The following is a 27,864-nucleotide window of genomic DNA, read 5'->3' on the forward strand; positions in this document are numbered from 1 at the left end:
TGTGTTTCATCAGGAAGTGCATAGAGGACCTTGTTCCGACCAAAACAATACGGATCTACCCCAACCAGAAACCATGGGTTAATGGTGATGTTCGCGCGGCACTTAATGCGTGGACTTCCGCTTTTAATTCCGGGAACGCGGAGGAGCATAAACAAGCCAGTTATGCCCTCCGTAACACTATCAGAGCAGCCAAACGCCAGTACAGGCACAAAATTGAAGGACCGACTCTAGAAGTATGTTGCACATATGCCCATATGTGAGAATGCTGTTTGTAGACTTCAGCTCAGCATTCAACACCATAGTGCCCTCCAAGCTTGATGTGAAACTCCGGGCTCTGGGCTTAAACAGCTCGCTGTGCAGCTGGATCCTGGACTTCCTGTCAGGCAGACGTCAGGTGGTTAGAATGGGCAGCAACATCTCCTCACCACTGACCCTCAACACTGGAGCCCCGCAGTGCTGTGTTCTCAGCCCACTCCTGTATTCCCTATACATGCATGACTGTGTGGCAACACATAGCTCCAATGCCATCATTAAGTTTGCTGACGATACGACATTGGTAGTCTGATCACTGACAATGATGAAACTGCCAACAGAGAGGTGGTGCACACTCTGACACCTTGGTGTCAGGAGCACAAACTCTCCCTCAACGTCAGTAAGACCAAGGAGCTTGTGGTAGACTTCAGGAGAAAAGACAGAGAACAAAGCACCATCACCATTAATGGAGCACCAGTGGAGAGAGTCAGCAGCTTCAAGTTCCTCGGTGTCCACATCACTGAGGAACTCACATGGTCCGTCCACACTGAGGCCGTTGTGAAGAAGGCTCACCAGCGCCTCTTCTTCCTGAGATGGCTGAGGAAGTTTGGAATGAACCACCACATCCTCACACGGTTCTACACCAGTACTGTAGAGAGCATCCTGACTGGCTGCATCACCGCCTGGTACGGCAATAGCACCACCCACAACCGCAAAGCCCTGCATAGGGTGGTGCGAATTGCCAGACAAAAAAGCTTGGAGGATCATCGAAGACTCCAGCCACCCGAGTCATGGTCTGTTCTCACTGCTACCATCAGGCAGGCGGTATCGCAGCATCAGGACCCACACCAGCTGACTACATGACAACTTCTTCCCCCAAGCAATCAGACTGTTGAACACTTGATCTCTCATGATCAATAATCAGCACTGCACTTTATTAATCTTATATCTCACACTGGACTGTCTTAATTATATTCTCCACAATACAACTACTATATATATATATTTTTTTATATATACTCTTTATTTTATTTTTTTATTGTATGTGTATTCTATATTGTGTGTATTGTTTACTGTACATTGTATATTATTATTGCGTTGTGTAATTATGTGTACATTTGATATGTAAATATGTTGTTTATTGTAATTGGTATATGTCTCGTCACTGTCATGACTGCTATGTTGCTCGGAACTGCACACAAGAATTTCACCTACTGTTGCACTTGTGTACATGGTCGTGTGACAATAAAGTGATTTGATTTTTATCAACTTATCTAAGTCACAGCATGGCACCATTTTTAATAAAGCCTTTAAAAATAGTGTGGGAAAAGTCGGAGTTAGTTATTGTATGTGAGTATTGTTACATGTGACATGTTAGATGATTCATAATAAAATAGCAAACTTTGTCTAATGTCATCTTTATACAGACTTTCACATGAACATGGAATATGGGATGGATGGGTCTTACAATGTTCTCCAATGACATCAAGCTGTAGTACCTGTTTTGGTTCTAACTGGAACTTTTATTTTTAAGAGTGTGTTTTTTAATTTTAATTTGTTGAGGTTTCTATAACTTTTCCCACTTGACCTCCAGTCTAGAAAATGTTTGTCTGGTCTAATAACAATGGCAGGGGTTGGGCCAGACCGTCTAATGGCAAATGTTCATAACACCCTCTCTCTCTTTCTCTCTGTCTCTCACACTGGTTTTAATGACCGCTTCTCTCCAATATAATTCAGTGTCCGAGGGTCAGTACACACATCCTGCTTTTGTGGGACAGGAATTTCTGGAATTCTGGCTGCTTCTACAACCCCTCTTTTCTCCTCTTCTCAATTTTTTTCCTTCTTTTCTCCAGGCTGATACAAGATTCTCCTGAACAGTGAAAGAATTCCGACTGAGCTGATTCCCCCACTTGCGATTCCAATGTCTGGGCATTTGCATAAAGGGTAGAGTGCCAAGTGCATACCACACAAAGACACAGATGCATAAATATGCTCCATTCTAACTGTCAATTTATATCATCCAGAACTGGTTCTGTAATGTCTTTCTGTACATTCACACCTGTTGGCTTCCTATCTGCTGATCACGATTGGCTTCACTCCTCACCTCACTCTCAGTTACTTGCTCACATTTCTCACCCTCTCATATGGTTCATTCAACGGTGTCCAATCTCCCAGTCTCAGCTCTGAATTCAGGACGAGATTTTTTCAAAATGTCTGTTACAAAGAAATGTGCACAGCACAGGGTCAGAAATGATTAAGAATATGACAAAGATGCCCCAGATATTTGAAATCATACTGATCTCACTGTGAATTTGACGACAGGAGGTCAAAACTTCTGCTGCTGAAATTGGTCTGTGCTTACCAAAATCCACTGTCCTCGGTGGCCGAAGCTGGAAGTGTTGTTCACGAGTTTACGAGTAAAATGCCCACAGATTGGTGTCAAAAGTGACTTGGTGCCACTCTATCTAGCTGTAAATTACATAATAGAGTTAACAGGAATGCATATTTCATCAAATCTACCCCTAACCCAAAACCCTCACCATCAGTGGAGTTAAATAAAATCTCAGTGCAAAAATGGAACATCTGAATCACACTCACCATTGTTAAACTGAGCATAATTGCTTCCTGGTTCCCATGGGACCAGAACCTGTGTCTCTGTGTCTAATGTCACAAATTAGCTTATTTGAAATTGTGTGGAATCTTAAAAAAAAAAATGTATACAGTGCATCCAGAAACTATTCACAGTGCTTCACTTTTTCAACATATCGAATGTTACAGCCTTATTCCAAAATGTATTAAATACATTTTTTTCCTCAAAATTCTACAAACAATAGCCCATAATGACAACGTGAAAGAAGTATGTTTGAAATCTTTTCAAATTTATTAAAAATAAAAAACGAAAAAATCACATGTACATACGTATTCACAGCCTTTGCCATGACACTCAAAATTGAGCTCAGGTGCATCCTGTTTCCACTGATCATCCTTGAGATGTTTCTACAACTTGATTGGAGTCCACCTGTGGTAAATTCAGTTGATTGGACATGATTTGGAAAGGCACACACCTGTCTATATAAGATCCCACAGTTAACGGTGCATGTCAGAGCACAAACCAACCCATGAAGTCCAAGAAATTGACTGTAAACCTCAGAGACAGGATTGTATCGAGGCACAGATCAGGGGAAGGGTACAGAAAAAATTCTGCAGCATTGAAGGTCCCAATGAGCACAGTGGCCTCCATCATCTGAAAATGGAAGATGTTTGGAACCACCAGGACTCTTCCTATAGCTGGCCACCCGGCCAAACTGAGAAATCAGGGGAGAAGGGCCTTAGTCAGGGAGGTGACCAAGAACCCGAGGGTCACTCTGACAGAGCTCCAGCATTTCTCTGTGGAGAGAGGAGAACCTTATAGAAGAACAACCATCTCTGCAGCACTCCACCAATCAGGCCACTCCTCAGTAAAAGGCACATGACAGTCCATCTGGAGTTTGCCAAAAGGCACCTGAAGGAATCTCAGACCATGAGAAACAAAATTCTCTGGTCTGATGAAACAAAGATTGAACTCTTTGGCCTGAATGGCAAGTGTCATGTCTGGAGGAAACCAGGCACTGCTCATAACCTGGCCAATAGCATCCCTACAGTGAAGCATGGTGGTGGCAGTATCATGCTGTGGGGATGATTTTCAGCAGTAGGAACTGGGATGAAAGCAGCAATGTACAGAGACATCCTTGATGAAAACCTGCTCTAGAGCACTCTGGACATCTTGATGTAATCCTTCCTCATGATCACACAGTGTTTTCATCAGCTGAATGGTAGGCTAAACACTATTAAAGTGTCATGAGCCATTCCCGCATCACAAGCTGATAACTATTTAGCACTTATTGGTGAATTGCACCTGCAAAACCCTAAAACTTTTTTTACAGGTTTAATTTAGCACTCCACCATATCAAGAATACCCCCAATATCAAAGGTATTACTAGAAAAAAGAAATTATGATCAAACATGAATTTTCTTGATAAAAAATATGATCATGTCTGGTAATAAGTGCATGTAAAATGGCTAGAAATAGCATTCCCTATCTGTCACTCACTCGACGTTGTGTCGATGCTCAGCTGACGGCCATGCTTGCCCGTGCGGCTGCAAACATCGGGATGGAGTGGAATTCTCCGCTCCTCCCAAGCATGGCCCGTCCAACTTGGTCGAACCAGTTTGGCCTATTCGGCGGCACCATAGAGGATTTTGCCCAGCAATCCTCAGTGGTTAAAAGGCAGACAGGACCATTCAACATATCCTGCCCCGGCACGACGCAATGTCTCGCACCCCCGTCTGTTTGTCACCAAGGGTGTCCCCCTGCAGCAGCAACACTGGCTCCGCCACAGCCCGCCCCAGTAGGCTGGCCCTGGCGTCGAGCGACCCGCAGAAAGCAGACGCCACCCGTCTCATGGCCGGTCGCTAAGAACCCAAGAAAGGCTTCAAAGCATTCCCCAAGACGGGCAGTCCACTCCTTCCCCCGGTGGAGGGCCAGGTGGAGGCTCTTTATTTTCCTTTTCTTGCCTCACCGCATGCTCCAAGGGCCGCGGTACCCACATTCTAAGAAAAAAGCGGTCTTCACATTCGGTGTCCCCGGCCGTCGTTATCACGACCACCGGGCACCGTTTCTCTCTCTGGCAGGCATGGCGCCTTGGAGGTGGGCCTCCCGCCCCCGCGCCCAGCTGTGGCAAAAATCTGCCACTGATGTGATGGTCTCCACGGGCTATGAGGACGAAAATCTTCCTCCCCCATCCCAGGCTGTTCCGGGAGAGGTCACAAGGAGCCAGGTAAGTGCTTTGATGTCTCTAGACTCAGCACTTTGGCCTCCGCCCCATTGTGAGGCCCCGTCCACTGGTACGTCCGATGCTGTGGTTCCCTTTGTCCCTCTCGTGCGCAGCTTGGGGGCTATGGCTCACACTCCCCAACCCATCGCGTTGGTTGATCAGGACCTCCCTTCTACGAAAGGACTCGAGAGAACCTGTCCCTCCAGCCGAGGTGAAGAAGGGGTTTTACAGCCCCTACTTCATCTTACCCAAAAAAGGCGGTGGGTTGTGGTCAATCCTAGACCTGCAAGTTCTGAACAGACTCCCATCGAGATGCTCACTCAGAAACGCATTTTAGCGAGCCTCCGGCATCAGGATTTGTTCGCGGCTTTAGACCTGAAGGACGCGTACTTCCATGTCTTGATTCTTCCTTGACACAGACCCTTTCTCCGGTTTGCCTTTGAGGGTCAGGCATATCAGTACAAAGTCCCCCCTTCGGCCTGTCCTTGTCCCCTTGCGCCTTTATGAAAGTTGCAGAGGCAGCCCTTGCCCTGCTAAGGGAAGTGGGTGTCTGAATCCTCAACTATCTCGACGACTGGCTAATCCTAGCTTACTCACGGGACATGTTGTGTGCGCACAGGGACCTCAGGCACCTCAGCCGCTTGGGGCTTCGGGTCAACTGGGAAAAGAGCAAGCTCGCCCCAGTTCAGAGCATCTCTTTTCTTGGTATGGAGTAGTCTTAGTCTCAATGATGGTGCACCTCACCAACGAGTGCGCGCAGTCAGTGCAGTTTCCTGATGGAGGGAACGAGACGTTGTGTCCCTCCTGCCACAACACTGAACCAACCGCTGAAATAGCCGGGTCTTTGGCTCGACTCCTCAGTGCGATACCTGATGTGCACTTGCAGTGTCACTCCTTTTATACCCATATGTCCGGGGGAGTGGCATGCAAATTCCACACGCCAATTTTCATTGGCCTTTTCTCAAGATCAGAGATGTCTGGGCTCCCAAGAAGTGACCCCTAGTGTCAACTCATCGACACAATGTCTCGTTCCCTCCATCAGGGAATGGAGGTTATGTCAGTAACCGAGACGTTTTAGCTTAGCATAAAGATGACAATTTCACAAGATTTATTTCTATTTCTTCTGCTCCAAACTTACTTCTCTGTCTGCTTGTATGAATGTAACACATCATAAGAAACTGTTTCACCGATGTTCAAATTAACTTTGGATCGCGTCAATTATATGTATAAATGTTTTCCATCTGAAATGACTAAATATTAAATGAAATAAATGACAATAAAATGCAAAGTAATCTCTTCAGTAACCAAAATACTACTGAATGTAACTGTATTCTAATTACCAATTGATTAAATTGTAACTGTAGTGGGATACTATTTTGTATTTTAAATACGTATTCCCGTTACATGTATTCCATTACTCCCCAACACGGCCTGTATGCTGGGTTGGAAATCTCAAGGATTAGTAGTGGTATTTTCCTTATTACATGACGCTGTGTTTGAAAGCAAAAAGAAACAAAGTCAACACAGATTGTAGGCTAGTTTCCACACAGCCTGACTGAAGCAAAGCGAACGTGTTTACTCACGTAATTAACCGAAAGTGAAGCGTGAATGGCTTTGCACATACTTCACGTGGCTGTTGGGTATACTACAGTCTCGTCATATTTTAACTTTTTGTTTAGCTTCCCATTCAGCTGATGAAAACACGCAGCATAATCATGAGGAAGGATTACATCAATATGTAGATTGGAATGCAGGAGTGGAATTTATATAAATAAAATAGTCTACTCTGCTTTGCCATTGCTGGCATGCCAGTGATTACCCCTCTGTGTGTCAATGCTGGCTTAGGTTGCCGACCCCTGCACAAGAAGGAGGTGAATTTTCTAGAGTTTTGCATCAGTCAAAGGTGTAGGAAACAGTTTATTTGCAAAATGATGACATATTTGGACCATTCTTGCATGTGTTATGAGTGTGTTATAGCTTGATGTGACTGGCACAATGAAAGGTACGGCCTCGGCACACAATTCTTCAAACATGTATTTAACATGGGTGTTACACAGCTGGTCTTTAAAGTTGTCCTTCACAATCTGCCAGAACAGTTTTAAGCACAGAATCTCCCAGGTTTGTGGAGTGTGGGCATTGCTGCCCATTTCTGCCCTCATTATGTAAGATATTACACTTGATCTGCCTCTTGGCACTATTTAATAAAATGCTGACTACCACAACTGGAGTCAAGTTCGAATTCAGGGTGTGCTGATTGACTACATTCAGGCTTCCTAAGCAACCAGTTGCTAAGGTAAAGTCACATTGGGTTAACCTCCTCATGGTCGCTATAATTTGGTTCTCGCTCTAGGCGGGGCGCATGCTGAGTTGTGCATAGATGCAAGGCTTGTTGCGCACATTACCACGGAGACATAGTGTGCGTGGAGGCTTCACACTATTCTCCGCGGTAACGTGCGCAACAAGCCGCATATTAAGATGCATGGATTGATGGTCTCAGACGTGGAGGCAACAGAGATTCATCCTCTGCCACCCGGATTGAGGCGAGTCACTACGCCACCACAAGGACTTAGAGCACATTGGGAATTGGGCATTCAAAACTGGGGAGAAAATGGGAGAACATTCCAAACTTGGGAGAAAAGGGGAGTCCTCTTAGAGCTGTGTTAGTACATAAAAACAATCTCTGGAGCAGTATGAAGGTCAGACTCATGAGATCTTCTACTCCTGCTTGACAGAAATCCCCCATGTTTCATTCCCTGGGTTTCATAACACATTCTGAGGCCCAGTGGAGAGCTCTTCCTGCAACTGAATAGAAAACACTTCTCAAGTCCTTACGAGATGACAATGAGAATGTTTAGTTTTTCCTACAAAACCACAGGAACAGCCAGGGCTTCTTGAATGTGGCCGCTGGTAGAAAACAGGTCCAGGGATTGAGAAAGCATAAGAGGAAAGACTCGTAGCAGGAGGTGTACAAGGAAAGTAGAAAGTGTTTTTGTGTGTTTGTGTAAGAGAGAGAAAATTATGTTCGTGTGTAGAGGTGAGCTGTTTATGGGTATTTTCCTTTGCATCTGCATCAGGATTTTCCATCCTAACGGAAAACGGCTGGAGTTCCCTTCTCAATTGCTTCACTTTTATGACCATGATTTTATATACTCCACGGCGGCTTTCCTACCACATTAATACATTTCATGTGGTCTGGTGAACACCCTATTTAAATGTTTTTGTCAGTTCTTTAATAAAGTGTCTCAGTGATGACAACTGTAAACTGGCATTTACAATTTCTAAGATTTGTATATACAGTGTAAGGCACACTTAAAAATGCATGGATGTCTTTGAAGTATATAACAAAATATCAGACTGCTCACACTGTGAATTCGGTGACAGTTGGTCAAAAATTCTGCTGCTGAAATCTATCTGTGCTTACTAAAATTTGAACCACTGCCCCCTGTGGCCGAAGCTGAAAATGTTGTTGAGATGAAATGTCCACAAAGCAAGTTGTATTCTAAGTTGTAAATTATGTAATTCATTCAACAGGTGTGCATATTTTATTAACCCTACTTCCAACCCAAACCCTAACCCTAAACCTAACTGTCAGGGGAGTAATGACATTTTAGAACAAAAATGCAACCTCCAAATCACACAATTCCAGATTTCCATTGGAACAAAATCCACATCCAGGGTCACATCAATACTTACTGTTTGTGGTTAGAACTTTGCTACTCTGTGACCATGCGATGCACAAACAGTTTTCACCATTGCGCACTGTCTCTGTGTTTATATCAGCGTCTCCCGCTGAACGGGTTTACATACACGTCCTCCAGTGAACTTTAACAGGGAAGAATATGGTCAGAAATGCCGCAACTGGCATTAAGCCTGTGTGTTAATTCGGCCCTTCCCACATCTCAAAGATGGCTTGTGCGAGGTAAACTAATTTTAATTTACACAAAAGTGTCTGATCAATCAATCAATCAATATTTATTTATAAAGCACATTTAAAAACAACCATGGTTGACCAAAGTGCTGTACAAGGTAAAATGGTTATTACAAGAAAATTAAACATACTAAGTAGATAAAAAAATAAAAATAGATAAATTAGGTCACAATAATTAAAGAGTATTGAAAGCCAAAGAGAAAGTAGACTTGAAGGTTGAAATTGAGGGAGCTAATCTAATATGTAGAGTTAGACTATTCCATAGTTTCGGTCCAGTGACTACAAATGCTCGATCACCACGTTTTTTATTCTAGATCTAGGCAAAAAGAGCCAACCAAAATCTGAAGATCTCAGAGTTCTAGGAGTATATGGCTGAAGCAAGTTTGACAGATATTTGCCAAATTATGTAGTGCTTTGTAAACAAACAGTAACACTTTTAAGTCAGTTCTGTACTTGACAGGAAGCCAGTGCAAAGCAATTAGAATAGGTGTAACTGACTCGTATAGGACATTGTCTGTAATTTGGCAGAATATGGTTGATTTTAGGGGGAAAATGAACCTTCGGAAACTATGTCAAACTATGTTCCTGTGTGATTATGTTAATCTATTTTAACGAAAGATTATGCATGTACACTTTTCAAGAAAAACATTTCACTGAAAAAGTTTGTTAGAATTTAAATGATAAAAAAACAGATCAACTGTTCAAACTTAAGATAAAGTATTAGGACACTTTATGTTTGTCAAATGTTAGTGGAACATGTTCATAGTTAATGTGATGAAATACACCTGTGGATCCTCTGCTAGGACACCTGTGTGAATTTGAGCGGAACTGACTTCATACATCCACTAAAAAATCACCATCTGGTTAAAAGCTGTTGCAAAAATAGCTCTGAAAGTGAAATTAGATTTGTGTAACATTTTAAGTGTCTAAAATACTTTTTTTGGCCACTGTAACTGTAATCTGTTTTGCATTCACACCCTGGTCCCAAGAGCCCCAGCCACACAAACACTTGTGGATGTCAGATGGCCTCTCTCTCTCTCTCTCTCTCTCCTCTCTATAAGGTGACCTGCCTCTTTGAAAATCCTCTGTAAGACTGACGAAGGGTCTGGGATATGAGCCTGCCATAGCTTTTAGCTTAGTAACTAGTCTGACCGATGAGCACTGATTTCACTAGCTTTGTATAATTTAATAAATTGACAAACAGTTGGAAGATAATGTATGTGACACATTCTGAGATCTGTGGACTCTTTGGATAAAACAGATTTTTGCATGACAGATCTTTTATTTAAATTTTACATGTTTTGGGGATTGTTTGGAAATGTATTCTGGAAGAAATCTAAAGACAGTTATTTGCACCATCTTCTTGTTTATTGTCCACTCAGCTGAAGCAGAGGTGAGTAGATTTGACCCACTGCATGCAACTGCATAAACATAGCAGAAGAAATCCACTCATATCTGATAGCTCTTTTCTCTTTGAGAAATTAAAAATAGGTTATTAAGACATGTTGTGAGATAAAGTTAGTTAATCACAATACATATATGCATTTGGCAATCACTTTTTTCCAAAGCAACTTACAATGCATTCAAAACTGTACCGTTTATTAGTGTACTGTATGTGTTTCATGGGTCTTAAGCCCACAACCTTGGCATTACTAGTGACATCCTCTATCATTTGAGCTATCATTTGAGCAACCTCATTTGAGGTTGTTGTACAGATGGTCTCTGGTGCTTCCAATAGTGCTCATTCTTTCTGAAATTTTAATGAGCATGAAATAGTGTTCTACTCTGAACTGCTCAAGTCATATTTACCAATGTTTTTGAGCCATTTTAATCAATTTTCTACCCAAATATTCATGAAACTGCACGGTTTGCACCAGTGATATAAACTTATTTGTGGACTTCAGTTCAGCTGTCAATACCTTCATGTGTGATCTTCTCTCAACTAAACTGACCCAGCTCTCCTTGCCAGCCACAATCTGTCGGTGGATCAACAGCTTTCTGACAAATAGGCAGCAGCTAGTGAGACTGTTGAAATTTGCATGCGGGACCCTCACTATGAGCACTGGTGCTACTCAGGGATGCGTTCTCTCTCCACTGCTCTTCTCCCTGTACATGAAGGACTGCACTGCAAAGGACCCCTCTGTCAAGCTCCTGAAGTTTGCAGACGACACCATGGTCATTGGCCTCATCCGTGACTATGACGAGTCTGCATATAGATGGGAGGTTTGAACAGCTGGTGCACTCAAAACAACCTTGAGATGAACACGCTCATAACAGGGGAGATGAATGTGGACTTCAGGAGAAATCCCCTGTAACTTATTTCAATGGAAAGGAGGAGGCGAGTACCGGCTTGTCTATTATAAATAATAGTTTTAATGATAAACTTAAAAAGACACAAACACACACATGATGGACATGTCCGTAAACGATCTCTCTCTCGTCGCACCACCGTCTGCCATCTGCCTTTATCCCTCTCGGAGGCTTAATTAGCCTGATAAGGGACCGGGTGTGTATAATCACATCCCGGCCCCGCCCTCCGCCCTGCCACATTCCTCCCTCGTTCTCTCAGGCTGGGGAGCCCCTGGCCTGATGTAAATCCCCCCCACCCTTTCCCTGGGGGAGGGCGTGCTTTAAGTCTGGTCTGCCGGCAGGTCATCCCCATCTACCTGGACGAGGGAGGGGACAAGGGGAGGGAAACAGAAATAATTAAAATGGGGGTACTTCCTGTAACAGTGTAGTACCCCCCTCAAATAACACTGTAAAATTTAAACGAGAGGGAAAAGGCCAATGCAGAGCGGCAGTGAGAGAGAGAGAGGAGAGAGAGATGAAAATAAAAAAACCTACTCGCCGGTTCTCCGATACACCGTCGCATGGTCCTCGATCACTTCTCTACCCTTTCAGGCAGACGACAGCCACTTCTCCCCGGGCAGACCGGAGTCAGACTCACGACCCATGGCGGTCAGAACGCCCCTCCGCGTTCTCGGCGACTCATGGGGACACTCCTCTATCCCTGGCAGCGGCCCTACTGCTCCAGGCGGTCGGGGAGACACTTCCCTCCTCCCCTCGCGGACGGCGGTCTTCCTTCGACCCCTCCGCGTTTCTGAGGGATGGCAGGGCTCTCCTGCACCCCTGGCAGCGGCTCCGATCACTCCAGGCGGTCGGGGAGTTCAGTCCCCACTCGCCTCACAGACGGCGGCCGTTCACCGCGTCCGGGCGGTCGGTCTACTCCCTCTCCCGGTGGATGGCAGCGGCGCTCCCCTGAGTGGACGGCAGTGTCGCGGACTCCGCGACGGGCATCCCTCCTCCTTTCCGGGCTTCAGCACCAGTGTAACATATTTCAATGGAAAGGAGGAGGCGAGAACTGGCTTGTCCATATAAATAATAGTTTTAATGATAAACTTAAAAAGACACACACACACACACACGACGGACATGTCCGTAAACGATCTCTCTCTCGTCGCACCACCGTCTGCCATCGGCCTTTATCCCTCTCGGAGGCATAATTAGCCTGATACGGGACCGGGTGTGTATAATCACAACACGGCCCCGCCCTCCGCCCTGCCACATCCCTCCACACTCTCCCCCTCACCATCCTGTAGAGCAGTGTTTCCCAACCTTTTTTCTGCCACGGCACACTTTTTACAATTAAACAAATCCCATGGCACACCTCTATCCCACTGTCCCACATAACCATCGTTGATCATTTTCCTTTTCAAGAACTTCCATGTTTTCTGTCCATTTTAGTTGTGTTTACTCGTAATGTTTGAAATCTGGCTATGCAAAAAACGCAAGTCACATAGGAACGGTAATGAGATCACAGGTGGCAAGAGTGCTAATTGGATAATGAAGAAAAGAACAAATTTGCATCTTTCTTAATTTTAGAATTGTTCTTGCAAATTAATTCTTGAAATGGTGCATCAAATAATGTTTTATTTATCTATTTATTTACATGGCTTCAGACTAACATTTAAGAGTGGTCGCACCGGTGTTAAATTCTACAAATGGTCGCACCAGCACTTAAGTTGGTTGCACCGGTCCAACTGAAAGAAAATTGGTTTTCTTTCACGGTTTCTTTCTTTTTATCAGGATCTTGATGATTAAAATACAGTCATCTGAAGACAAACAAAGCCTTTTTCTACGATCAGAGGGCATTAGAAAAGATTTTACACAGAAGGAAAGTTCCATTGGATAGTTTTAACTGTGGCATTTGCAATAAGATCATAGTAACCAAAAGTAAAACCATGATTAGCAGTAAGCATTAATCAAATTATGGCATTTTTCATAAGAAAAACACATTCTGAAATTAAATTGTATTCTCTCACTAGTATATTGATATAAATTTGTAAATATTTTTTTAATATCTGGGATGTGTGGATTGAAACCTTCATTTCTATCTGTTCATTGTGCAAATTTCTCATTTATTCCTTTTCAATGCTGTTTAGAATGTTGGGGCATTTAATACAGTTTTAAACTGGATTGATCATCGACACATTATGACCTTTCATAGAGGTTTTAAACAAATAATCAATGGCGAATTCGTGACCCAGCCCGGGCTACTCGCAGCTCTGTTTATGATGGTCTGCACGGCTGAGTGCTCGAGACCGGTCCACGTGTAAATGCACATCTCTGTGCTGACTGATCCGGGTAAAGCTGTTTCCTTTCTCGTTTGGAACATTTGCCATTTGATATTTCTCATACAGAACAAAAAACAACAGAGCACAATCAGAGAGTCAGACAAATTTGTAGTAGCAAAGTCTCAGTCCGGAGCCCTGATTTATTTTGTGGGATTTGATCATTTTCCATGGCACACCTGACAATCTTTCATGGCACAATAGTGTGCCGAAGCACAGTGGTTGGGAAACACTGCTGTACAGCACTGTGGCAGCAGTGGAGACATTCAGGTTCCTTGGCTTTAACATCTCTCAGGACCTGAAGTGGGACACCCACATAGACTCCATTGTGAAGAAGGCTCAGCAGAAGTTGCACTTCCTTCACCAGCTAAGAAGTTCATCCTGCTACTGGAGCTGCTGACTCAGTTCTACTCAGCCATCATTGAGTCTGTCCTGTGTACTGTAGATCTATTACTGTCTGGTTTGGTTCAGCCATCAAATCAGAGCATTCAGCGCCAGGACATCCAGGCACAAGAACAGTTTTTACCCTCAGGACATTTTTCTTATGAACAATTAATCTGCCTTCATGAGCATGGTTATACCTGGGCAATAATACTCCAATATTTGATGGCAATGATTGCCATAATTCTTCATCGGTAGTAGTGAACCTGCTGCAAACCTTTGGCGACAATGCCATTTTTGTAAGGGAAATGTAGTCTAACTACTATACATTCACTTACTCCAAGAAAAATAATGTTAGGGTCAGATCAGGTCAGTTGCTCCTAACGTAATTACTACTCAATTTCACTTTTTACAGTGTATTAATTCACTAGTAAATGTGTTTAATTTAAATGTAATCAAATTTCCAACACTGAATTCTTTAGTCAGTGTATTTGTAAACACACAGTAAAACCCACTCATATAAACTTACAAAAACATTGGCCTGAAAACTCCCACCTACACTGTGAAACCATTTCCTGTATGACTCCTCAATTTTATGTAACAGAGATGGGAATGTGTGCTCTTCTCTCATCTCTCTGACCTCCCATTCGCCAGGTGACCAGAGGCTGTTCTCGCCCATGCTCATGCCCTCCGTCTCTACCCTCTTGCCCAGTTGGAGTGAGTTGGGTGTTGGATGGGTGTGGTTGCTGTAAGGTGTGCGCCCAACAGTTTAACCAAGACTGTGGCCTTGACCGGCCCTGTGACCATGTCAAGGGCCTGCGCTGCCACCTAGGGGCCAGAGGGGAACCTCAGCATGGTCTCTGCAGAGGTAAGAGTGAGCACCAGAGACTGTTCTGCTTCAAAGAATAATGTGTTTATGGGTGAACTTCTGTTAAATTAACTTTTCAGTTCCATAGGATGATTTTAAAGACAATTGAAAATGAATAAATAAATCATTCTAGTTTAGGATAGCATTTATTTATATTTTTGTATAGTGTCTCTTTACCTGACTTCTGAACATTTGACATAATGTTTCGTCTTTGGACTATTTAACCTTCCCCACTATAATAAATGTATATAAAAGTGTAAAAATCTGAATTATTATACTGTTAAAACATTCAAAGTGGCTCTAACTGAAACATCTCCCTATTTTGCAGAATATTCTGACAAAAAATGTAAATATATTTCTTAAATATATATATATATTTTTTTTGGTGTTTAGTGTGGCACTGACAAAGATGTCAGTTAGATTTTTTAAAGGTCAGGGAATCCAGTGCATTAAATAATATACTATGTACAGATTTACTACAGTATGTCAGAGGCTCTTTTTAGACTGAATGACTGAAAAGCTCATGAACTAGTGTGTCTCAATCTCTCAGCTGATTCACACGGACGCCCGTGTGAGTTTGGAGGCCTTGTTTATCAACATGGGGAGGATTTCCAGCCTAGCTGTCAGTACCAGTGCAGCTGTATGGATGGTGTTGTGGGCTGTATGCCCCTGTGCCCACACCACGTCCCTCTGCCCAGCAGAAACTGTGCCAATCCTCATCTGGAGACCCGACCGGGTGGCTGTTGTGAGGAGTGGGTGTGTGATTATGATAACAGCATCATAGAAGACCCATTGGACCCCCTGCCTCATCAGGACCTGACCAACCACATTGACAGACTCTTAAAGAATGTAAACAGCTTCCAGTCCAGAAGGGGCAACTATCAAGGTATGTGTGCTTTTACATTGCTGTTCTTTATCTTATTTTATTAGTGGTGATTAATACATTTTTATTAAATATTTTTGACTTGGGTGGCCCATGCGGGGCACAGACTCATTCAAGGGTGGCATGAAGCGTAACTCAACATGCCTGATTTTAATTATAATAATACTAATAAGATATGTCGATTTTCAGGAATTTTTAATAGTCAAATGTTACTTAGAGAAATAATTTATTAATTGTTAATAATTCAAAACACAGAAGACTCCAAATAGCATTTATTTTTAGGGTCCAAGCACTGAAAGAGCGGAGGACCTATTGTTCTTCTAAGGATTATTATTAGGGCCCAAACACTGGAAGTGTGGAGACCCTATTGTTCTTTTTAGGATTATTATTATATAATAATCCTATTATATATATAATTCTATTTTCAATTTTTACAGAGAACTGTTACACCCCAGGGGATTCATGTGACTGTCACTAAATTTAGGCAACATTATGCCAAGACATTGAAGATGCTAAATTGTGAACAGATTTATATATATATATATTTATTAGGGATGTCAATCGATTACATTTTTTAATCAAATTAATTACATGATGTCCTGATTAATTAATCCTGAATAATCGCATTTAATCGCTTATACAATATTTGCTGAGAAAGCCCCTGATATAACAATTATTCAATATTTAATGATGAAATAATTATACATAGTTATCTTTAAATATTAAAATTATATGTATATATATATATATATATATATATATATATATATATATATATATATATATATATATATTCAGATAATTAAAATGCATTACATTCTTGTGGCAGAAGAGTTAATCATTAATAAGACAATACAAAAAATGCTTTAGAATACAATTTATTGTTTACTACCATATTAATGAACATAAGTCAATCATTGGCACACAGTTCACAAATACCATTTCGCAAGTGAATTTGTCAATCAGTTTGAGATTTATTATGAGGGCTTGTTTTATGACCCGTCAATTTCAACAAGCGTCAGACATGCTTGTGTAGCGTCTCGGGTGCATTGCTTCATAAACATAAAATTTTTAGGTCACTGTGTCAAGTTAAATATAGTTTAATACTTAGAACACATCTTGAGATCCCTTAGTTCGGATTTGCGCTCCATCAAGTGTTTTGAATGCAAGAACGTAACGCATGTTTGTGTTGTGCTGTCTGGTTGTTTTGTTCACTGTATAAACTGCGCTTTGCCACACAGATGACATTTCAAACAGGTGGTACTACAACCATGCAATTCTCAGGAATCTTCCTTATTACAATCCGGGGGTATTGCGATTAATTGTGTATTTACAAAAAAAAAATAATCGCACTGAATTAATATTAGGCCTGTCGCGTTAAATCGACAGGCCTAATCGACAGGCCTAATATTTATATATATATCGAACGGCGTTCGATATGTGTGATTTTTATCAAAAGATTTCAATCAAAATTGAGAAGTATATTTAGATTTGGAGGCTAATCACATGGTTGTGACTATTTTGGGTCATGGTCATAGCGCCACCACCTGGCAGCAGGAAGTATGGCTCTTACAACAGGCTTTAAAATAGTCCTCATATATTTACAGAAATTGTTTCAAAATTGTTTAGAATAATGTTAAATGCCAAACGCATGGGTCCACGTTGCATTGTTTCCTGAAAGTCACCAGGTGGAAATGGACCCTTGGTGCTTGGGCCAGTCATTGCTGCTTGCAGCTATATTTTTAATTTAGTATTTTTCAGTATAATTTTATATGTATATTGTGTGTCTTTAAACTGCATAAATGTTATGGACACTGCTAATATGAACACAGTAGTTCTGTGCAATTGTGTGTTTTGTAGTTGGAGAGATGACGCCACCGTGGCGTGAAGTAATACCATCAAGTAGGCTATTGTTTTATTTTGAGTAAATAAAGAATATATTGAAGATGTTTCTTAATTTTATCATAGGCCTACACATAAAAAATGTGCATGGATTTCAGTTTTTGTGTAGGATACTCAATTTAGTCATATATTTGGACTGTCAAAGACAATTAGATTAATGAAACAGTGCTTTAAAAACAACTACTTAATTTGATATTAAAACTGTTTTCCTGATCTCCCCCCAATTTTCTTTTTTTTTTGTGCATCTTTTCTTAAGAGACATCCTTTGTATTAAGTCTGAATGCACTACCGCAAACAACACAAATAAACGTTTAGTAAGTATGTGTCGACACGACCCGGTGTAAACAGACTAAAGACGTTGCATCGCGTCACGTAAATGGATGTGTCCGGTGTATATACTGTGTCAGCACCATCAATTATCAAACAGACATGACATGACATTTACTCACATTTTTGCCACCACGTCCAAGTGTTTTTAACTGCCCCATACTTCAATAACACTTTGCAAAGCTTGAGTTGACTGGTATGTTTTTCACTGCACTACTCTGCTCTCTTTTATTTTATACTTAATTTTAATTGATACTGCATGGACATATTTATATTGCTTATATTTTTATTCTTGTTACTGTGTGAACGCACCTACAACACCACAACAAATTCCTTGTATGCGTAAAAAACGTACTTGGCAATAAAGCTTTTTCTGATTCTGATTCTGATTCTATGTTATGAGCCAAATATACAATCCACTCTAAAATATGCTGAAGACACATCCACATCTAGGTTCTAGTGTCATTCCATCATGTTTTCATACACCAACAACTAGAAATAAAGCAGATGGGCGAAAGAAGGTGTCTTTGACACATCTGTGCTCAGCTGAATGACAGAGAGCTTCTCCTCTTCAGTGTTGTAATTTGTGTCTTTTAAAAGCAGACTGAGATAAGTATTAAGCAGTCAAAAATGTCTGTCTGTGCATATTTATGTAGAAAATCATTTAAATCCAGACAGGCACATGAAGGTGTTCTGTGTAAGTCCACTTAGGATGAATCTCCCATTACAGTCCCCATCTGCTCTTCACTTGTGTGACTGATTCTGAGCACCAGTGGGTGAGGCAAAGGGTGCAATGACGAAAAATAAGCATTGCATATGCAGATGTATTTGGTCCTTGTGATGTCACAAGTTCCACGAATTCCCAACGAGATGTTTTTTGCAGCTTGGTTTAAATAAATGCTCTTTTTCTATTCCAGTATGTTTTTAATAGTATAATGGCCACTTATATGTCAAAAGATCAAGGAAAATGTTTGTGATGAAGAGGAGGGTCCCCAATCAGGCTAATCAACCCAGGAGAGGGATAAAGGCAGCTGGATGCAACAGTTCGGGAGAGAGAAAACACACATGGTAGTGCAGACCTCAAACAGGACGGAGGATCATAGTCCTTTTTTCTCACGTGTTCGCGGTGAATGAAACCATTTTTTGTCCACTTCAGTGTCATGGTCCCTGATGTTTGTGATTGTCTTCAAACAAACCAATGAAACAACACAACTGGCTATTTTACAAAACAATTCCACATTTAACCTAACATCTAAGCATACACAACATACTGACCCTAAACCAAAGTAACTAACATAAAGGCAAAAATATACAAAATATAAACACATCAAATAAACATTACTGACCTTGTGCCCTTATCAACCAGGTACTAGATAAAAAAGAAATAACCAAATGGGCAAATTTCCACTTTAAAACTCCTTTAACTACACTGTGACTCATTAACTGTTATGTATAGTGTCCTGATTGCCCTCTTCTCTTCCATTCACTCTCCTGTTCTTCAGAGGCACATCAAAATAAAAGTCCTGATAGGCAAAAAGGGAAATAATAATGGTAAAAACATAAAAACACACATCTTGAGGATTTGTATGTTATACTCATATAATCAACAAACAAAAAACAAAGCTATAAATAACTGGGGGTTATTTATACAAGGTTCAGTCTGGTTTTATTGAAGGTCCGCCTCCTATTTGGAAAATGACAAATCACAGTGTTGCAGGGCGGAGGGCGGGGCCAGGTCGTGATTCTACACACCCGGTCCCTTATCAGACTAATCAAGCCTCCGAGAGGGATAAATGCCGACTGCGGAGGATGGTGCGGGATAGAGAGATCATTTACGGACATGTCCGTCATGTGTGTGTGTTTGTCTTTGGTTTAAGTTAATCATTAAAATATTACTTATGTCGTCAAGCCGGTTCTTGCCTCCTCCTTTCCATTGAACTGCTTTACACACAGTTTAGATTTTGGGGTGGCGCCAGGAACATTCTAGCGGGACCAGGGCCACTCCATGCCACCAAACCCAAACCCACCTCACCATCTGGACACGCTCCTGTGGCCAACCAATAGCAGATGGGGGGGGGCAATCCATTAAACACAAAATACCATTTTGTGTTTAATGGATTGCAAGTTCTTTGTTCTTTATAGTTTTCCCTTCTCATTTATCCTGCAGAGTGGGCATCCTTGCCAGTGTCTCAGGTTCCTTTCCTATCCTCTGAATGTTTCCCACAGACCACCGATTGGTCAGAATGCTCCGCCTCCTGTGGTTTTGGCATCTCAAGTCGTGTGACAAATAGTAATGTAGAGTGCAAGCTTGTTAGAGATACACGCCTTTGTCAGATCCGAGAATGTGACATCATTCCAGCTATGAAGGTGAGATATGCTGAAATGCGATTACACACTGAATAAACCAGGTGTACGTTTGTTCAGTTGAATGTTCAGGTCAGTTGTTCAGTTCATTAATACACCTATCTAGAACATTTGAGAGTATATTTATACTGTCAAAGTAATGTCAATGAAACATATACTGTTGTTTATTCAACACAGAAAAGAAGTTTAATCTAAATAAAAATGGAGCACTATTTACACAATACTTGGCTGTGCTATATATTTGTATTCAAAATTCTAAAAGTCTTGAAATCCTGTGCGATATGCATGAGAAGTGCTATTTGTGAGGCATGATGGGGATGCTGCTTTAGCCCCTTAAACTCAAGGGAGCCAGCTGTGTTTTGTCTGTAGTTATTACAATGTTATTAATGGATAATAATGTTTTCTTCTTCCTTATCATGTCAATAAGAAAGGAAAGAAGTGTAGACGAACCGTGAGATCTCGGGAACTGGAGCAGATAACATTTGCTGGCTGCACTACAGCTCGCCGCTACAGCTCTCGTACGTGTGGATCGTGCATAGATGGCAGGTGCTGTCAACCGTCCAAAACCCGTACAGCACGTCTGCGATTCCACTGCCCAGATGGAGAGAACATGACACGAAATGTCATGTGGATTCAGCGTTGCCATTGCAGCAAAAGCTACTGTGGACATCAGAGAGGTCGCACACTCACAGTGAGCCATAGCGATGATATACACACCTTCTCTCAATGAGCACACACACACACACACACACACACACACACACACACACACACACACACACACACACACACACACATAACTTCAGCCCTCATCACTTTACCAATACCAATACCTACACTCAAACACAAACATACAGTTTAACCAGGGCCGGACCATCCTACAGATGATACAGGTGGCCGCCTAGGGCCCTGACATTTTCGCAAACACGTACAAAATAAATGAACAAGTCATAAGATTAAAAAACATTGATGACTTTTATTTTGAAATTCTTCGCAGTCCAATGGTTTCTACCACTCACACATTTAGGAAAATGTGCAACATGCCTGAACCTGATCATTTAACATACTGTACAGATCATAATGACAGTGAAATCTAAAAACATCGTAAATGAGCTCTGAATAATCACGAAAAGACAAATATCTGAAAGTTACAACAAATAAAATAACAGCAGTGTATCTACAATCGGCAAGATGTAAAGCTAAGCAGTACACACTAATCTGCATAATTTATTCACAATCCTGGGAACTGAAGCACGGCTTCTTATATCAGTATTATTAGACACAGATCGCACACCTTGATGAATAATGTGCAAGCCTGACAGAAACGTAGGAAATAAGTTATGAAAAATATTGCTTTGAGGCTTATTTTGTGTAAAGGATAGCAAACATCACTTGTCAAATCATTAGGGCTTTTCACGTTTTCTCAAGCATAATCTGCAGGGGATGGAATTCAGACACTGCCAATATAAAGGCAAAAAACTCTCATAGAGTGAAAATATGAGCAATTAATCTGGAAAATAATCTAACCTAATCTAATCTGCAAAGAGCTCTGCTCTCTAAGAGGTATGTGTTTATTCTTTACATTTGTTTACAAATATATATTTCGAAGTGTTGTGTTTATGGCCTTATTTAAAAGATGTAATTTATTTATACATAATTATACATTCTACCTTTATTTATACCCCCCTAGATGTAGTTACCTTATTTCCCCTGATTTTTTTATTCACTTCTGCACATATTCTGGCCATCTTTTTGTTTTCATAGATTTTGTTGCTCTAAATAAACCTTTATGCGAAGTTATGTGGGTAGTTAAAATGGAATTTCAAGTATTGTTAGCATTAGTTAACATTAACTAACAATGAACAACACTTAATAATCTTGGTTAATGTTCATTTCTATATATATACTAGTCCATTTTTATTGTATAAGTTAACATTAGTTAATACAATGTGAACTAACATGAACAAACAATAAACAATCAAATTTTTATAAATTGACATTAGCCAAGATTAATAAATGCTGGAAAGTGTTATTATACATTGTTAATGAAACCTAATGCAAACCTTGTTGTATAATGTTATCCAGTAACTATAATAACTGTAATGTCTCATATTAATTGAGACACTAGTTATTTGTACTTCTTTATGTTAGGAAAAAAAGCTATTGGACACTTTATTTGTCATCTACCGAACTATACAGTGTAGTGCTTCTTTAATAGTGATTTCTGTTCAAATAAATCTGTTCATCACATTTGCAGTGGTTCTATGGATGTTTTAAAGTTATGACTTTAAATAAGGGGCCCATTTCCGTGATTTCGCCTATGGCCCCACAAACCCACGGGCCAGCCCTGAGTATAACTCGCCATCGTTCCACAATGGCTAAAATCCACTTTTCACTACAAATAGATGTTTCCATTCTCTGGGATGGTCTTTCACCTTTATCTACATACACTTCAACAATGCATCTTAGTCCCTAGAATCTGTTCTAGTTTTGTATATAGAACATGTTTTTGCACTTTATTTGTTTCTGTTTTGCTATGGCCTGCAGGTCTTGTTCTAGCATTAAAGAGTGAATCTTACAAAAACAAGTGCAGGCCACATTTCACTGCAGAATAAAATAAATAAATAAATAAAAATAAGGAAATATATTTTGCACAATGAAAAGGAAGCATGTATTAAGGACCATTATATATAGTTTTTTTTTGCTTTGTAACAACATTTTGGCACATTTTTACACAAATTCCCATAACCGCAATGTAAAAAAAGAAATAATCTAATTTTTTTGCAGTAATGTGTCCAGATGTTTTTTTTTATTTATACGTTTTTTTTTTTTTTAGTACAACCCACTATTCTCTTATAAATACAGTAGTTCACTGTCTAAGTAATATATACATATATAGCATTGCCCCATCATGAGTACTTGAGGGAAATGTACATATTTTTCAATATATCATAATGGTTCTAAAATAAGCTTCATCTTGTTTTTGCAAAATATAGTTTCTTATGGCTTGTTTTGCTTTTGGAGTGTAATAATGAAAATGATTGTGCAGATCTTGTGTTATGGCTGTTATAAGCATCTTCAAATGTTTCTGTACACTGTTGAATATCATTAACCCATGTCTTAGATCTTTCTGCTTTGATTATTTATTCTAATATTTTTAGCTTTGAAGAGTTCTATTGTATCTTGAATGACAAGGGAATTTATTTTGCTTTACATGAATGACTTCCTATCACTGGCGGCGGGCAAGAGAATGCACTAGATTGTGGCGAAGAGGGCACTGAGATTGTTACAGACATTATGTTGCAACATATTGTATAGCATCATCAACTGGGTTAAATGATCAAGAGATAACATTTATATAATATAAAATGACAATTTACTATTCGAAAATATTTAGATTTTAAACTATTACATTTCTGTTCATTCTTTATACTTCTGTAATCTCACATTTAGATGTACAGATGTTTTTCCACATGTGTATTCAAAGCAGGATAGAGACAGAATTTTTAAGTGTATAAATATGAAAGCAAAGACTATAACATCTATAAGCTTGCTTTGTCTTTTGTACAGTGTACAGGCTTCATTATAGGTGGAGTGAGTGACTTTTTTGAGACTGCTTCATTTTGGGCATACTATAAATTCTTCTACATGCTCTCTTATATTAGAATGAACTATTTGTATAGTTAAGATATGTGATAAAAATGGCTTTGCTGATCAGTTTGTCAGAAAAAAATTAAACAATTTCAGAAACAATGCAGCTTTGTGTAATTTGTGTATGACTGACTTTGTGAACAGATTGCCAAACTTAACCTCTTGTGATCCGAGAGTGACTGCTGTGTGCATTTTCCATTTCCTTTTTTGATTTGTAGTAGAACCTAATAAACAAGCATACTTTAGAATATGCATATTTAGAATATGCATATTTAGAATATGCGTATAGCAAAGCCAAAATACAATGTCCACGCATGTGGACATGGGGCCGCATGAGGTTAAAGACTTAAAGTGTGCACTTGGCAAGTTTAAATATGCAGAAGTGCAACTGTAATTGTGAAATGTTTTAAGATTTTCAGTAAATAACAACAACAAAAAAACATTTCACAAAATGCTAATCATGTGGCTTGGAATACTGCACACAAGTCATGTGGACTTACTTTTATTGTGCTTTTTGTCCTTTTTCAAGCTTAAAACTGATTGCTTTAGTTATATGGACAAGAGCATTCACTTGTAAGCATTTGACAGACAATTTCTTTCTTCTGTTGATTACAAAAGGAGATGTTTTAACAAAGGCAGGTTCCATTTACACCTGGTCCATCTTTTCAATACAATTGCAGTTGATAGTGACTAACTTTAACTTAAAAAAGGACCCAAAAGTCTCAAAAAATTAGTCCATGCAACTCATGCATATTCCAAATCTTCTGAGAGCATACACATCAAATCAAATCAATCAGAAAACGAAATAAATTTTCAGTGAAAATCTTGACGCCGTTAGAACAATCATGAGCGCTATGAGAGAAGCTTGTTCACAAGCTTGAGTGTTCATGCGAGAACTTGCCTTAAATACAACACACGTTCTCACTTAATCGATCATGCCACACCACGTTCGAATATGCGGTTGAGTAAATGAGATCTGAAAAAGAAATAACAACTAATTTGTTCCTCAAACAAAGATATGGAATGGCTTCAGAAGATGTGTAAATAATGGAGTCCACAATATGGACTTCTTTTATGGTGCTTTTTTGTCATTTTTGAAGCTTGACAGCCCCTGGTAACCTCATGCTTTTGTTGTATGGAAAAGAGCAGTGTGAACATTCTTCTAAATGTCTCCTTTTATGTTCCATGGAAGAAAGGACAAATAAGGGTGAGTAAATTATGACAGATCTCTAGATAAGACAATAGATTAGATGATAAAAAATGAAAGCTGTCAACCAGGATGTGCAGCGATGGATCTTTCTTACTGATTTTTGTTTTCTTAAACTTAAACCCCAGGGTTCAAAGACCTGCCTTCCATCGCCAAGGAAGAACATGAAGACACAAAGCATTTTATTACTACCATGATCACGACTACCCTTTCTCCAATGTCAAATGTTTCTATTTCAACAACAACAACAAGCTCAAGAGAAAAAGAAAAGACTCCATTGTAGTGAAATCCATAACAATGGTAGTTAATGGACTTGTTTTTCCGTGTTTCATATGACACAGACAGTTTAGAACAGTATGTTAGCTATGTAGAAATGTTTTGTTTATTTTGATTGATGCCCCGGCGGATGTATCGCTTTAGTGAAAGAATTATCCCCTTTTTCCCCGTTTTTATAAAGAGGGTTCCTAAACAATGTAAAAATGGTTTCGCTTTTTTGAAATCATACTTAAAAAGTAACGTTAAAATAATTGCCCTGGATTGAACTTTATGAGATGTTACTGTCATTTTTTATTTATTTATTTATAACGCAAATATATACCAGCCATAAGTAGACCAAATTTACAGCATACATTTTTGTAATATTAATGTACCTATAAATGACTTACGTGTAAGTATAAGGGAACAATATGCAAAGTTTGGGGAATAAAGGGGTAACAACCTGGAAAATTACAAATTATTTATACTGAAAGTATTTTATAACTAAGGGGTAACTATTCTAATATTATGTGGTTTGTATGACCTACTATGCTAAACAACAATCTTACGTTTGTGAGCAATTTAGCAAGAACACTGCGTACATTTTTGTAATAATATATAGGTATTATATTATAATATATATATATCTATATATCCATTTATATATTTATATATATATATATATATATATATATATATATATATATATATATATATATATATATATAAATGGATATAAAGATAGAGGTCTAGGTATTTTTTTTAACCACGGGTAAATATTCAATTATTATTTTATACTTGATGGAGATTACTGAACAACAAAACTTGAAATCTAGGGAAATGAGTTAATGAGTTTCTGCTATGATTTTATTTAGAATATTCAATGCAGGCTACTTAACTTGTGAAAGTGTATCGAATACAGTCCACCTCTGCTGTGAGTCACGCCAGCAACCCCCTTTTTTTATAGCAAAAAATGTGAGGATTTAGTTGGGTCGTCAAGCTAAATGACTTTAGCACACCAGTTACTTACTGGGGTACCTCAGGGATCAGTGCTTGGGCCACTTCTCTTCTCCATATACACAACATCACTGGGACCCATCATCCAGTCACATGGTTTCTCTTACCACTGCTACGCTGATGACACGCAACTCCACTTGTCTTTCCAGCCCAACGACACCACAGTGACCGCTCGAATCGCTGCCTGTCTGGCAGACATCTCAGCCTGGATGAGGGAACACCACCTTCAACTCAGCCAAGCCAAGACCGAACTCCTTGTCTTTCCAGCCAACCCTGCTGTTGAACACAACATCACTGTGCAGCTGGGTCCAACTACAGTTTCGCCTTCCAAAACGGTCAGAAATCTAGGGGTAACCATTGAGCTAAATTTCACAGACCACATTTCAAAAACTGCAAGATCATGTAGATTTACACTCTACAATATCAGGAAGATAAGACCCTTCCTCTCTGTACATGCCACACAACTGCTCGTTCAGTCCCTTGTCATAACTAGACTGGACTACTGGACTACTAACGCTCTCATTGCAGGCCTTCCTGCATGTGCTATTAGACCTCTGCAAATGATCCAGAATGCAGCAGCACGTCTGGTCTTTAATGAACCTAAGAGAGCACATGTTACACCACTCTTTGTCTCTCTCTCCACTGGCTGCCGGTTCATGCACGTATTAAATTCAAGGCCCTGATGCTGGCATACAAAACAGTCACTGGGTCTGCTCCAGCATACCTAAAAACATTTATGCAGAGCTACATTCCCACCAGAAGCCTGCGGTCGGCTAAGGAACGTCGCCTTGTCGTACCAAAACAAAGAGGCACCAAAACACGGGCTTTCAGTTTCATCATACCACGGTGGTGGAATGACCTTCCCAACTCAATCCGGGAAGCTAACTCACTCTCTATCTTCAAAAAACGGTTAAAAACACATCTTTTCCAAAAGCACTTAACCGGTCACTAAAAAAAAAACAAAACATAATTATTTACATTTCTTGTTGCACTTAAATCTGTTTTGTATACTATTCTGATGATAGTGAAACTTTGTAATATGGCACTTTTTGTACCACTGTCTCCCTAAGATGATTCGCTGATGTTTTTTCCTCTTTTGTAAGTCGCTTTGGATAAAAGTGTCTGCCAAATGAATAAATGTAAATGTAAATGAAAACTAGACAAGGCAACTAGGGAAAATAAGGCAAGCAAAATTAGAACAGAACAATTCTGTAGTTAATGTGTAAATATTCCATTATTCAATGTTGTTGCAGGGTAGGTCCAACTTGTTACCCCCTTTTTTCATGTAGTTATAGGGTAAGTGCAACATTTGCAGGCTGTAAATTTAAGTGGTGCTTGTTACCCCCTTGTTCCATATAGTTACAGGTAATTCATGTATCCTGCA

The 27,864-nt window shown here is 40.1% G+C and overlaps 1 protein-coding gene across 1 annotated transcript; it reads left to right on the forward strand.

Annotated features, from left to right (window-relative positions):
- Positions 1–10,116: 10,116 nt before the first annotated feature.
- Positions 10,117–23,268, forward strand: ccn1l2 (cellular communication network factor 1, like 2). The gene is made up of 5 exons (XM_052094703.1): positions 10,117–10,387; positions 14,661–14,874; positions 15,425–15,760; positions 20,154–20,353; positions 20,778–23,268. Exons 1-5 carry the CDS (start codon positions 10,313–10,315, stop codon positions 21,078–21,080), a joined length of 1,128 nt encoding a protein of 375 aa, XP_051950663.1. The 5' UTR covers positions 10,117–10,312; the 3' UTR covers positions 21,081–23,268.
- Positions 23,269–27,864: the final 4,596 nt, after the last annotated feature.

This window comes from Xyrauchen texanus, chromosome 27, assembly GCF_025860055.1.
Source record: "Xyrauchen texanus isolate HMW12.3.18 chromosome 27, RBS_HiC_50CHRs, whole genome shotgun sequence".
Lineage (NCBI taxonomy): Eukaryota > Metazoa > Chordata > Actinopteri > Cypriniformes > Catostomidae > Xyrauchen > Xyrauchen texanus.